At 43.1% G+C, this 14,162-nt stretch overlaps 3 protein-coding genes across 4 annotated transcripts; 2 read left to right on the top strand and 1 right to left on the bottom strand.

Annotated features, from left to right (window-relative positions):
• Positions 1-65: 65 nt before the first annotated feature.
• HSPB11 (heat shock protein family B (small) member 11) lies at positions 66-5,083 on the top strand. 2 transcript variants are annotated; one of them, XM_026034484.1, is made up of 7 exons: positions 66-167; positions 264-370; positions 862-930; positions 1,838-1,881; positions 2,323-2,436; positions 3,378-4,461; positions 4,973-5,083. In XM_026034484.1, the coding sequence occupies exons 1-5, from the start codon at positions 70-72 to the stop codon at positions 2,428-2,430; spliced, it is 426 nt and encodes a 141-aa protein (XP_025890269.1). In that variant the 5' UTR covers positions 66-69; the 3' UTR covers positions 2,431-2,436; positions 3,378-4,461; positions 4,973-5,083. The 2 variants fall into 2 exon arrangements, with proteins under 2 accessions (XP_025890269.1, XP_025890263.1); XM_026034478.1 differs by having other exon boundaries at positions 2,323-4,461; positions 4,973-5,045.
• On the bottom strand, positions 3,130-7,238 carry DIO1 (iodothyronine deiodinase 1). Its single transcript, XM_026034497.1, has 4 exons — positions 6,794-7,238; positions 5,245-5,388; positions 3,873-4,072; positions 3,130-3,425 (listed from the first exon to the last, which is right to left on the bottom strand). The coding sequence occupies exons 1-4, from the start codon at positions 7,122-7,124 to the stop codon at positions 3,360-3,362; spliced, it is 741 nt and encodes a 246-aa protein (XP_025890282.1). The 5' UTR covers positions 7,125-7,238; the 3' UTR covers positions 3,130-3,359.
• Positions 7,239-7,974: 736 nt separating this feature from the next.
• Positions 7,975-13,671, top strand: YIPF1 (Yip1 domain family member 1). The gene is made up of 9 exons (XM_026034468.1): positions 7,975-8,043; positions 8,508-8,671; positions 9,129-9,209; positions 9,326-9,413; positions 9,571-9,687; positions 10,439-10,605; positions 11,117-11,299; positions 12,283-12,377; positions 13,442-13,671. The coding sequence occupies exons 1-8, from the start codon at positions 8,013-8,015 to the stop codon at positions 12,370-12,372; spliced, it is 921 nt and encodes a 306-aa protein (XP_025890253.1). The 5' UTR covers positions 7,975-8,012; the 3' UTR covers positions 12,373-12,377; positions 13,442-13,671.
• Positions 13,672-14,162: the final 491 nt, after the last annotated feature.

The following is a 14,162-nucleotide window of genomic DNA, read 5'->3' as shown; positions in this document are numbered from 1 at the left end:
GTGCGCGTTGCTCGCGGCCGCGCCGGTTGCCTGGCAACGCGGCCGCCGGCTCCTCCTCCTCGCGCAGCCATGAAGGCCGCGGACTGGTGCCTCGGCGCGGCCGGCGCCGCCGTGGTGCTGGCCACGTCCAGCGACGAGCAGCACCCCCCCGAGAACGTGGCCGACGGGTGATTTATCCGGCGATTTAACCTTTTGGGGGTAAATACCCCCCTCGAGGGAAAGCAAGCTTAAAAATGGCGCTTTGGGGTGTGTTTCCTCCGCAGGAAGCTGGAAACCTTCTGGGTGACGACGGGGATGTTCCCCCAGGAGCTGATCGTGGCGCTGCCCGCGCGCGTGGTGCTCAGCAAGGTCACGGTGCAGTGCTACCCGGGTGAGAGCCGGCGGGTTAGCGCTGCGGCCGCCCCACGGCTCGTGTTCCGGGTCACGGCTGCGCGTGTGGGCCGGAACCGCGGGTCGAGACCCGGCTCCACCAAACGGCACCCGCTCCGAGTCCCAAATTCGCCATAAATACGCGAGGAAGAGGAGGGCAGATCGACCCTGTCCCTGCTTGTCCGCCGTATTCTCTTAATAGCTTCGTGTTGGGATTATTGATGAAAGGGACAAAGAGGAGTGATGGGGGACAGAGCAGGGAGGCAGGAGTTTGGCCACTAGCTGGTCCTGAGCAAAAGAAACAAAAGCTCTTATTTACCCAACCTGGAAAATGCAGATAATATTTTTATTTGTCCTGACCCCTAAGACAGTGGGAGAATAAATCAGTTAATGCTCGTGAAATGCCTTGAGGGTGAAAACTTATGCASTAAAGATTGTTGTTGATGAAGAATCAAAATCTGTATTGATATTGGAAACGTACGTGTGTTTTAGTGCGGACTTTAAGGATTGAAAGAAGCGTATCTAAAGAACCGGTCGATTTTGAACACTGCGTTGAGAAAGGTAAGATTCTGAGTCTGAAGCTGCTGTGATTCTGTGGGAATTCTGTGGATCTTTGCTCATTCACTTTGTTATTGCTAGATTTTAGAGTAACAAAGCTACTGTTAGGTAAAATAACTGAGAAGAAAGATCAGTCAAATTGTTAAAATATGAATGTACTGAAAAATAGCCAGGCTTCACATCATTTAGCTTGGTGCTATACAGCGTGTTTTTCCCAACCTGCGCATTGCATTTTTAGATGGCAAATGATAAATCGAGAAAAAAATAACACTTTATTTAAGGTTAAAATTTAATTGTAAGCTTTGACTTAATTGTATGCYTTTGACTATATATGTGTCTATGTACACTATGGAAAAAATCATGTCTGGAAATTGTAGTTAGATTCTGTTGAGCCATACAAAAACTACTTTTGGTCATTATTGATATCCTTTGTGTTTTGTGAGGGAGTCATTTTGTGATTATTCTGTTATCAAGTGGGGTTTGATGATTGTTTTATTAGATAGTAATTGAACAAACACTTCTAAGTCTAAGAGGTCTGATCATCTAGTCCTTTGGAGATGTCAAGTGCTGTATTAGGGCTAAAAGTATTATTTATACACTTGATTTTGTGATCCAAAAATTAAAATCAGACTTGTACATTACAATGTTACTTCCTGCTCCTTTTKTTTTTTTTTTTTTTTTTTATGCCCCTTGGATGACATTTTATGGAGCTGTGTAATGAATGATTTATATTTTTACATGGGGATACTGTAAAAAGTATTTGTCCTCTTTAATCACCTTGTAAAGAAAAATGTCTGTATGCAGTGTAAGTTCATGGCCCTTAAACTCCCATGAACTCTGAAGTCCAGTGAAAATATTTTACAGCAGTGAACACTGTTATTCATTATTTTCTGAAAAATATATTTTTTAGATTTGCAATACACAGAAGGAGAGCTTCAAACAGAAGAATTTCCAGTAAGTATTTCCAATACATAGTAGTAGTGTTTCATGGAATGGGTTGTCTAGACTAAATGAGAAGAACGCATGAAAAAAATAAAATGTTTTTTGTGATTATTGCTAAGTTGATGTTAGATATAGGAATCCATAGATCACCATATGAATTAGTGCAGGTTTAAGTAGCTTAGAGCTCTTTCCAGACATGTGACATTCCTTTCCTCTCTCAGTTGTTGTCTTCGAGGCTGCAGTATTTTGGTGGGGAGGGAAAGCTATTTTGAATCTAAGATTCTGCCTTGATATGTTTAGATTTTGATTTGCTATATGTAATTTGGAAACAGACACAGAAATATTTAGATAATTCTGTCTAAAAAATTTCTGCAAAAGGTGTTTGGTAGTTATGGTACTACAATGCAGTAAAGAGAATGCTATTTCTTTTTCCATTTTCTTCCTCTTTTACAGCTTCCAGATCTCCAAGCCACTTATTTGCGTTTCATCATCAAATCTGCTTTCGATCATTTTGTGTCAGTGCACAGGGTGATGGCAGAGGGCRCGGCAGAAGACAGTTAAGCCCAGGTTAAATTTGAACTTTGGTATAATTTGTAATGAATTTATATTTTTTTATCTGTAGCGCAGAGAATATTTATTATTAAAATGTCTTACCATGTTTTTGGAACATGCAGTATGTGCTCCCTACCAGTTTAATGTATATAATGTGGTATTCTTGCTAATTGTAGTACCAGCTGCCCAGTTTTATACCTGGGAGTGTCAACACTGCTTACTGCTTGCCCCATAACACTTCTGATCAGTTAAAAATAAAAAGTAATAGGAACTAATAGGATCAGTATCAACTTCTGCTAGTGCTTATAAATAATAAAGAAAAAAAAAGCTCAAATCATATGATAGTTTTAGTAGTTTTTTTAATAATTGCAAAACAGTCGCTTGTTTCTATAAATATTTCCTAAAATCAAGTCGCAGCCGCCTGTGCTTTACGCTATGACTATCATAATAAATATTAATAGAAACAAACATTAACAGAAGTTGTCCTATTCAGAAGCCTTCTGAAGCCTTTAAAAATGAACATTTTGGAAAAYTGTATGTATAGAGAGAATCATAATAATGTGAAATTGCTTGTTCTGCACACAAGTGCACTTTCACAAATGTCACCACCCAGAATTATTTGCTACACAGTACTCCTTGAAAATCTAGATGGTATCTGATATTGATAGCTCAATGGACCCAAGTAATATTCATTAACTACATGGGATAGAAACATATTAAAATACTATAATGCAATAGCTGGGGTTGTAATAATGAGACTGGAAAGTCTCCAGGCAAATATATGTTGAATCAGACTACAGATGTTCTTACTTCACTCACACACATTACTCATTTTGKTTTTTTCTATTTTTCCTTTTAACAGTTAGTATACAAAAGCTTATTCATTGAGCTGCTTCATCCAGATAGTCTTTACTCTGAAGTCCTCCTGTTTTCTTCTTTTACTTCATTTTTTCCAGGATGGCCCGTATTTCCTGGGGGTGATAATTCCAAGGGCCTACGCCTCCCTGCAAAGGGAATAAAGTAACATTGAAATGCGTGGAAGGCCTGTAGAGCACCAGCACCCTCGCTGCCCTCGCGCGCAGCCGTTGCGTGGGAGATGGTGTGTGCACAGGGCACACCCTGCTGTAACTGGGACCGGGCCAACAGCGTCATCCTGGAGCTGGGACGTCTTCCTGGACCCCGCAATTTAGACATACCCTTTTTTTTTTCCTCTTCTAAAAATAAATATATATAATATCAAATATTTGAGCAGGACTGAGGTGTACATCAAATATATACATTAAAAAGGCCCAGGCTGGTTGGGTTGCTAATGCTTTTCTCTGCAAATTTACAGTGATTTGGGAAATTATAAGCTATGAAACAGAATGAACACTGACTGTCAAATAAAATGTAAGGCATTATTTATTTTAAAAGTTAAAAATCTGAACATATTATGCTCATTGTTGTTTTACCTTATAGATGACCTTCCCTCCTTGAAGTAGATACAATCTTTCTGGTAGTGCAGCGTATTTTGAACTGCTCAGGTTTTCCATAGTGTCTAAAACTACTGGACATAAAGGATTCTTTTCCTGGAGAAATTGTGCAGCTGCTCTTCGATCATCAAGGCTTCTGTGATTTTTAATAACAACATTGTTTTTAAAAGCCCATCCATCTAAAATAAATGAAAGCGATTTAACAAGGAGCATTTTGAGCAGGCATTTTTAAGAGTGGAAAACTAGTGTATATTGTCACATCTGAAAAATATGCTAGAAGAATACTGCAATGTATTCCTATCCCTAAAACTTGCCATGAAATGAATGCTCTATCTGAGAGTACAGGACCAATACAACTTTTCAAAGAAAGGGCTGTAAGATTTCTTTTTTTCCTAACTTGTGTAAATTGTCTTCTCCCACTTGTCCTGAATTCAGAAATAGTTGATATGTTTTAACKGAAATTTCCCCATATAAATCAAGCCTAAACAAATAGCAGGCTTGGGAGATGCATCACATCTGGATGAAGTTCATTAAAACTACTGGCACACAGAAGTGGATTTTAAAAATGGTAAGTAGTGCTWTTAGCTCATATCCATTCAGATAGCAGTTGCAGCACCAGAACTGTGTGTTTTACTTGTTCCTACTCTGTAAATCTATTTAAAAAAATCCTAGATCTATGACAACTGAAGTGTATTTGGGAAATGCTCCATCTCCTCTTTTAGAAATCTAGAAATAAATGTTTGCGTTCAGCTCTTCTTAATAATAAACTAGTACAAGTTTTTTGAGAAATGACTTAACTTTTAGCTATTGCTGAACTACTGAACATGTCATCATTTTAAGAGTGCTTGAGAACAATTAATGTTACATTTTACAAAACTGCTTTAATCTTGGTATAAAAGTTTCTGCCAATGCACTTCCTAAAATCCAGTGTACATAAAAGACTCTATCTTGTTGCATCTATTGTTTTCAAAATGGTCTTTGAGACATGTTAAAATTATTTATACTAACTGTACATTTTTTTAGAAGACTTAATGCCTGCTGGTATTGTAAACTTAAACTTTTTTTTTCCCTTCCAAAAGCAGTTGCTATCCAGGACTAGAAGCCTTTTTTTAAAGATTTAACTGTGAGCTTGTGCTTCACTTAAAACGCAAGTGTCTCCAGCAGGAGGACCTCACTGTTGCAGTCAGATGTGTAAGTAAAAATCTTTGTCAAATGAGGGACTTAAACTGTTTCCTAAATTTGGCATTATGACATTTGATTTCAGCAAGACTTCCTTTCGTTTGCGTTTCCCTACGTAAAGGGAATGATGTCAGGGCTATGATAGGCATTAAAATTGATGATTATACTGTACCTGCTGCATGAGCTTCTTCAATGTAGATTATAAGAAAATCTGCTATAGAGCYGAAATCTTTGACGAGCTTGTTGAACTCATCAAATTTTAACATAAATGAAGGTCAGGTGCAGCTTCCAAAATTCAGTATTAATGGTCGGTTATCTGGAAATAAAAAACAAGCAAACACATGGGATGCTGAATGGGTAGTTAAGTCAGTGATGGGAAGGACTATATTAAAACAGAACTGAGCCTCTGCTTGTTAACACTTAACTTTTTTCTTAAGCAAATTGGGATATTCTAATTAGTAAGATAGCAAAACACCTGTATCAGCAGGTTTTTGTGCAAAATGAGTGTAAGGATGCTTTCTTTTTCCTAGCTTGTTTCTGGCTGGTGCAGGATCCTGCAGTGAGTTTAACAAAGGAGGACCCTTCCCTGTGTAAATACAATTAGAAGCTGAAGTCTCTGTACAAACATGTGTCTTCTCACATCCTTATTGCAAGATCCAATTCTGACGTTAGCAACATTTAGGGATAGGGAACTGTTCTAGTGTGGATATGCAGCATGCAGCAAACGCAGCCTCCCTGAGACCCTTAAGACGAAGGAWCTAAAAATCTGTGTTTTCAAAGGACAGTGTTGGGAAGAGCTGGGCAACTAAGGGCAGGTTCTTAATTCTGCTTAACTTGGACATATCTCTTGGACATATCTAGCTTTTCAGAAGGGTCAGGTCTCACTGCTGTTCTGGCTGTGCTGAGTGGAAGCTGCAAGCCCTTTCAGTCATGCAGAGCAGGCTTTCATGTTTTCAGTATACTTTTGCCATTTCCTTCCCAAACAGAACTCCTGTTAAATATTATTTGTTAAGCTAATGTTACACGAGCCACTGGCAAAAATACCTAGTCAGTAGCTTGCAGATTAACACAATAAATGCCCACGTGTGTCAATGTATCAACTATTTTTAATCGGAAAAAAACGGAGCTAGAGGAAGCTTCACTCCCTCGCATGGGGGTGGGAGACTCCAGTTTAATGATTAATTCTGCTTTCTACAGAGATTTTGGTGGGAGAAGTGGGCAAAGTGCAAAGCAGCTGCCGTTTTCATTTCYATTCTTCATTGAGTCTGGAAATACATGGGGTGCTTTCTGGGTTGTAGGTTGGCCTAAGGAAGTGGTATGAGGAATTAGAGTATGTACACAGAGTGCTAGCCAGCATTCCTGAAACGCTGCACATGGATTCTGTGCATCTCCTTTCCCCGTAACACATAATTATTTTGGCTCTCAGGAAAGGGGTATTTCCTGGCAGAGCCAGTTTTCACAGCAGGTTCACAAGCTTCCTGGCTTGAGCTCCTGTTGCGGCCAGGAAGATAAAGAGCTTATTTTGGAAAACGGAGACCCAGGCAGCTGGCACAAGGGAGCTTTATCTTCTTTTCTATCAAATGAATACTGTTAATCTGGTCGGACAGGGAGTCTCCAGCCCTGAACCTTTATGGAGGCCCCTTGTGCCTTCCCCTTTGCCGTGTGTTGTCCTCACTTGTCATTTTAAAAAGCAAACCCATCCCTGGGCCTGATTTACTGACCTTGCATGAAAGCGAGGAGTTGACGAACTTCTCCATTGGAAGTCACCACGGGCGTGTTGGGAGCGGGATGTCCCTCGTAGGCTTCATCCTCCAACCTTTTCCACTTCACTTTCAGCACGAAGAGTAAATATTTGAAGCTGAAAAAAGTCGGACCCCAGTTCTCGTAGCTGAACTTTGGGTTCTGGTTCATCCTGCTTTTTTCGCCCTGCTTTAGGATGTATCTTTTCATGGCTTCGGGGAACAGGATGAGCAGCGTTTTACCAACGACAACGCACGCAGTAACGTGAAAAAGAATCCAGATTTTTTGCAGAAATACCCTGATACTGAGCATGGTGCTGGAGATCTCGCCGCTTTGGGACAGAACGCGGCGGAAGCGCCGGGGCAAAGGTAGAGGGCAGGGGCTGAGGCCGCCGCACTGCTCGTGGGCTGGATCCAACTCCAAGTGTCCGCACACTGCTCTGCACGGGCTGCAGGGTCCGGCACCGGGCGCAACGTGAGCTGCAGCGAGTCTTGGGTTGCACAAAGGCATTAATTAAAGCAGATCTTTCTAAGCTTAACTTAGGGGCCATCCTTGTTTGCAGTTATGAATTTATGTGTTATTTTCTGGAGATTACATTTGAGAATTGGAGTTAACACTAAGTGTTAATGTGCCGGAAGCTGCACGTATACACGTTACACATACGTGTCCGGAGTCGCGTGTCTAAACTTTACTCTCGGGAATCACATATATAAATACATGACCACCCCTTTTCAGCGCAGTGAAGCAGGGTGGCCTGGGGTGTTTTGCAGGGACTGGCGCTGGGCTGGGCTCGCCCCAACCCCCGGGTGGTTCCGTGATCCCTCAGCCATCCCTGCGGGAGCGTCCCGGTGTCCCGGGATGCGGCAGCTCCGCAGCGAGGGTGTGGGGAGAGGAGCCTGCCATAAAAGTGCGGCGGTCCCTTTAAGGGGGCGGAGGCGGGAGGGCCACGGCGCCTCCGATTGGCCGGTGTCGCCACCGTCACCAAGGGATGTCTTGTGTTCCAGAGAAGGGCGGGGCAGGGGGCACCAGGAGCGCCGCTCCTGATTGGCGGGTGCTGCGCGGGGCGCGCGGCCCCTTTAAGSGGCCGTTGCGCGGGGCGTTGTGCTGCGTTGCGGGAGCGGCCGTTGCGGCCCGCCCCGGGCTCGGCCTGCGTCGGAGGAGCGCGGCGGCCGCGGGCGCCGCTCCGAGCCACGCGGGCGGATGGCGGCCGCGGACGAGCGCAAGTTTCAAGGTGGGCGCGCTTGGTGAAGGGGCTGTGGGCAGGGAGCCGCTGTGAGACGGGCGGAGCCGCGGAGGGGGCTCCGTGCGAGACAAGCCCCGCTGAGGCGGCGTGGCCGGGAGCGGCGGGCAGAGCCRTGGCCCCGGCCTGAGGCTCGTGGGAATTCTTGTGGCTTTTTCCGAGATCGTACTCGGGCCTAACGCAATTTAGGACGGGACTAAAGCGGTGCCTTTCTGCGCGGACGGGGGACACGTCACGGACACACACCGCGGGGCTGGAGTTTATGGTTAAATAGACATCACCCAGGGTTTGGGCTTCAGGAGGGTCCCATCACCCTCGCTGCCCCTCAACTAGCGACACATCCATCTCCATCCCTGTCGTAATGCAGCTTTCCGAGCTGCCTGAACCAAAGTTGTAACTTCTCATAGATTCATCATACATATATATATATTTTTCTATAATGCACTCATTTGCAGAATTTGACGACGCGGCGAACCTGCTGGCAGCGAATCCTGACGCCACCACAATCAGCATCGAGGAGCCGGCGGACATCCCCAAGAACAAGCACGGCCGCGGGCAGCCGTCGGGGAGGGAGGAGGATGATGAGCTGCTGGGGACCGATGACTCCGATAAAACGGAGGTAAAAGCACCGGCACCTGGCACTGGTGCTGGGAGACCTGAGCTCGACTCTTCCCTGTCGTATTCAGAAGTATAAAGAAGGTGGATCGGCCCATCGGTTGCTGTGGTTTGCAGCCTAGCAAAGTGCTGAAATCAGGGGTGATTTATGAAATATACCGGGATATGAATGTAGCAGTGCCTGAAAATCCTGCCTGTATTTGCTTCTGCCTGTCCTGCTGTGGGGTGGGTGACTCYGGTGGCTCTGGTAGGAGAGGGGGAAGCTTTGAAACGGGGTTGTCTAAAGGCTCAGTTAATGCAGCCAAGTCGGGGATGGAAAGGGAGCTTCTGACCTGAAGAAGATGGGTGTTACAAGTCATATTCAGTAAKAAAAGGGTGGTTCCCTGTTAAGGGAAGTCTGTTTTCTCTGTAAGTGCAGAAATTGCATCTTTGTGATGTTTTTTTCCTTTCCCACCCGATAGCTGCTTGCTGGTCAGAAGAAAAGTGCCCCWTTCTGGACTTTTGAGTACTACCAGACATTCTTCGATGTGGACACCTATCAGGTTAGTAATCTGCTGCAATAAAGAACTATTGTCTGAACTATGCCTTACAGACAGTTATGKKKTTTTTTTTTTTCCTTCTTTCATTTTCAGTCAGATAAACCTGTATGTTTTCATAGGTCCTGGACAGAATCAAGGGATCGGTTTTCCCAGTGCCAGGGAAGAACTTTGTAAGGCTGTATATCCGCAGCAATCCCGACCTTTACGGTGGGTACAAGCTATGAGATGCTCTGTTCGTCTGTTAAATGTTAAAATCTGCTAAATGTTTTGAATTTGTAGTCTCTTTTACTTTAAGAAACAGGACGATAGAAGAACTATTGCATATATTTTTTTTCTTTCTCTTTTTTTTTTTCCTCTTTTAAAGGTCCCTTTTGGATATGTGCTACACTGGTCTTTGCCATTGCTGTTAGTGGCAACCTTTCAAATTTCTTCATCCATCTGGGCAAGCCAACATACCACTATGTGCCCGAGTTCAGAAAAGGTTTGTGAGTACCTGCTACAGTTCTGAGGGGTTTTAATTTGCTAATGAAGTCATGTAAAAACAGGTAAAGAACAAAACTCTGGTTTAATCTAGCAGTGCCTTTTGATTGCATTCTTCAAATTCATAGAGATAAAGAATGAGTCCTTGAAGGAGGATGTGCCTGGCACAGCCCTCATCCTCAGGAACATGAGGTAGTTAAAAAGTACTTTTAGTGGAGCAGAAAGTGATAATGAGAATAATAAATTAGACAGAAAAGCAAGACAGAAAACAGAAGGACATAATACAGAAGGATGTAATTTTTGTTTGCTTCCAGAATCCACAGTGTACTTGGAAGAACACTATCATTTGGGAATCCAATCACTCTATTAATTTCAGATTTGGCCATTATATCTGCATTCTTTTCCCKTTTTTTTGGTAGCTAGTAGTGGCTGAATTTCTGTTTGTAGCTAAGTTTTTCTTTCTCAGTTGGCTTTTCTACTCACAGTAGAACTGATAACGTTTTATATCTAGTTGTAAAAAACAAATTGGAAATAGCAAGAGAATACTTGTTGGACTCTTTTATWTTTAAATTAACTTGAAGTGCTGATGAAGTAGTGGATGCATCTGCAAAGCTCTYAGTTTATTAATAAATGGTACTTTATATTTGAAAACAATTGCAAAGATAGCTGTCCCCTTTTAGGTGAAGTGCTTCAGCACATCTGATTCTGGCTGGTATTTTAAGCAGAATGATAAATCTCTTTCATATTTCCAGTGTCCATAGCAGCGACAACGATTTATGCTTATGCTTGGCTTGTTCCCCTTGCTCTCTGGGGATTCCTGATGTGGAGGAACAGTAAAGTTATGAACATCGTCTCCTACTCATTCCTGGAGATAGTGTGTGTTTATGGCTACTCCCTCTTCATTTAYATTCCCACTGCGGTATGTATGGCCTGAAGAGCATGTCTGTAAAATGTGTCCTGCAAAAAAAAAAAAAAAAAATGTGGATTAAAAGATCTGCTTTTTCTTGTTGATGTTAGTCAAAATCTTGGGGACTCAAACTTTATGCTCCTTTTCTTTGGCTAGAGTAAAGGTTGTCAAGTGTAAAAATGGTCTTGTGGGTACTAGAAATGCCCTGGGCAAGTCATTTTTTCAGAGGCAGCAAATCCAGCCCAAGGCRGCTTTGGGAATGGGGATATGCATCCCTTGGGCTACGAATGCTGGTGCATGGGGTGGCAGTGCTGATCGGCAGGCCCTGAAGATGATTCCCTGGCAGGGACCAGCCTGGCCATGGTGTTATTCCAACAGATGTTACTCCATCTCTGACAATAATATTTATTATCTCAAATAAGGCTTGAGCTAATTTGCTTGCAAGTCATCTGGAAGTGATAAAGTGTCACAGAAGAATGCATCAGTAGGTGTCTGTTTACAGATGTTTCCTCTCTTTTCATAGATTCTGTGGATCATTCCACAAAAAGTGGTGCGCTGGGTCCTGGTGGTGTTCTCCCTGTGCCTTTCGGGCTCTGTTCTGGTGATGACTTTCTGGCCGGCCGTCAGAGACGACAACCGGAGGATCGCACTGGCCACTGTGKCGACTATTGTTCTGCTTCATGCCCTGCTGTCTGTGGGCTGTTTGGTACGAGCTGCCTTTCCTCTTCCCTAACATGTCATTTCTTGGGATGTGCTGCAGTCTGGGGAAGTCTGGCTAGCTGCTTGCTGGAAAATATTTTTTTTATAAAGTAACAAAAAGATGGTACTTCTGGCACATCTCCCTGATTGTTTCAACCATAGCAAAAATTGATGCAGATCTGATTTTCATAGTACCAGTAACATACACGACAACAAATCGAACATCTAGCATGGAGTTGCTTGCRGAATAGTCTTAATTTTATCTGGAAGTTATGGTAATAGGAGCAAAGCATTGATCTTTATTGTATACAGTAACAACTCATTCTAAGAGATGCTGTGCTTAGTTAATTCTTTAAAAATGTATCAATGTTCAATATATTGTGTGTGCTTGTCAGTTTTGTGTATGAAAACATAAACTTGCTAGGTCTTAGTAAAATATCATTATAAAAGAAGAAAACCATAATGCTTTTGAAACACATAACAATGAGAACTTTTTAATATATATATATATATTTATATATATATTTTTTTGTTGTCATCTTTGCACTGAGTAGAATGAGTAGAGTAGAATCCAGGCTTCAGTTCTGACCCTTTCCAGCTTCCAGAGCAGATAATTTGGGGTCCCTGCAACTGCACATGTAGGGAGGCGAAGGCAGAATGAAGCTCTAGTGTCAGCAGGAGACTCGCTGCTGACTTCGGGGCAGCTCCTGTTACTGCGGAGTGCCTGCAGCTTCAGCAGCTAAACAGCAAGCAGATGCAGAGCAGGTCTTCTCAAAGGTCTTAGCTGCTAATTGTCATTTAAAAAAAAATACAGCTTAGAGCACCATTTTAATTACCATCTCTAATCTTCTAAAAATACTTGAAGCAAAGTTGGTTTTTTTTCCCCTATCCGTATGAACAGTGGGTGTGATAAGGGAGAACTGGGAGCTGATGAAGCAGAAATGTTTGTTTCTTTTTAATCTGTCTTTTTTCTCTTTTGTAATTATTCAGGCATACTTCTTTGATGCTCCTGAACTGGATTTTCCTGCACCTAATATCCCCGTTCACAATGGAACAGCAGTAATAACAAAGATTCAGTAAATAAGGTAAGAATCAGATCTGAACTTCCGTCGGTAGTTATGTAAAAACATAATCATTTTAAAGGCAAGACTGCTAAAGACAAACACTTTATAAGTTCCCTCCTGAGTATGTTACTGTACTTGAGAGAAGAAGATTTAATAGAACAATTTTGCATTAAGTATRTATGCCATTTATTAACTTCTCTTCCAATTGCGAGTTTGAAATACGTCAATAAAAACATGAARGACTCTCAGGAACAAAGACACATCAGTCATCTTCACTGAAAGAAAAGAGAAGGAAAACAAACAAACAAAAAATAACCCACCTCAAACCCAGACATTTAAGGTACTTAGTCCTATAGATCATTTGAAGGAATTGAGAGGAAAATATCTTGAAAGTTTCAAAGAGTTTATTAGAATATACATACTGCACAAATAAAACTCAAAGCAATAATCAATTATGCTGCTACTTTTTCTTGTTTTTAATGTTAAATTAATTTTTCCCCCATGATGTTTTTGACAATGTATTTCAAAGCAGCAACTCTGCGTGTACAGGGAGATCCGTGTGCTCTCCAGTCAGGGCTGACTCGGCCTCTGAGCCATCCRTAGGGATTGTATTCCGTGTGGGAGGCTTTGAGGTTGCGCTTCCTGATCTCTGGGAGCGCTGCCAGAGGCGGATGACATTTGAATCCTGTTCATAAGGAGGCAGAGCAGGTCCAGGGAAGGGCTCATTGACACGCAAAGGCCAGGCCTCTGCGAGCACAGCATCCACAAGCATAAATCCCCAAATTGGAGTGATAGCCTCAGAATATTTACTAACTGGAAACTATATGATTTTTTAAAAAGAAAATATAGCCAAACGTGCCTAGCACAAATGAGCACAAAAATTTACCAGCTGTGACACAATCTAATTGTGTAGATCAATGCYAGAACCTTTCCTCCTGCAAAATTAGTTTCTTATTCCTGATGGCTGTCAGAATTCAAGATGAGAGTAAWAACTTTTAGTGTTTAGGTATAAATGTGCACCTTACTGTGTCTTCTGGTGCCAGTGAGTAACAATAATATTCATATCATCTGTTTGTCTCTTACAGATTGCAATGCCCGATTCTCCATCTGTACAGTAATGTTATTTTATTTTTTCACTGAAGGACTTGGAAATTTCAAAAACAGGGACTTTTTTTTTTCCTTTTTGTACAAGGGACAGTGAGGGAGGGTAAACTTACAGGTATGTGTGTGCTTACTGGAGAGGATAGGGTTACACAAGCAGACTGAAACGGTGACCTGAATTCCCCTGCAGCTTTATTTTTCGTTCCTTTTTTTTTTTTTTTTTTTTTTTTTTTTTTTCCGGTTAACTCTGCACTCTCCACACTTTTGTCTGAATAAAGTGTTTTAAAGGGATTTTGGCATTATTTCATTGATGAAACATTTAATCCACGTTTCCCGAAAGCACTGAGGCAGCCTGTTTTGCTGGAGCCATGAAGACCTGCTTTGAAAAGACGAGGGCGGGGCAGAAACACTCTTTTGCTGCGGTCCGTTGGAACGGCCAGTAACGGTCACTAACGGGCGTCACCGGCCGCCCCGCGGCCCCTCGACGCCATCTTCCCCCGCACATGGAGCGCGCCGCGGGGCACGCCGGGACTTGTGGTCCCGGTTGCGCCTCGCGCGCGCCGTCACTTCCGCTCGGGGCGCGCGGAGAGCGGTTGCGATTGGCCGGCGGCCGCGAGGCCGCGCGGCGGAAGTGGCGGGGGCGGCCGTTGGGCGGCGGAGACTTTGAACGGCGGCGCGGGCGGCCATGGGCGCCGGGCCGGGCCC

The sequence above is a fragment of the Nothoprocta perdicaria genome, unplaced genomic scaffold, assembly GCF_003342845.1.
Source record: "Nothoprocta perdicaria isolate Ctin4 unplaced genomic scaffold, notPer1 scaffold_0, whole genome shotgun sequence".
In the NCBI taxonomy this organism is placed as follows: Eukaryota; Metazoa; Chordata; class Aves; order Tinamiformes; family Tinamidae; genus Nothoprocta; species Nothoprocta perdicaria.
The sequence above is the reverse complement of the archived record's forward strand: the minus strand, read 5'-3'. Positions and strand labels throughout refer to the sequence as shown.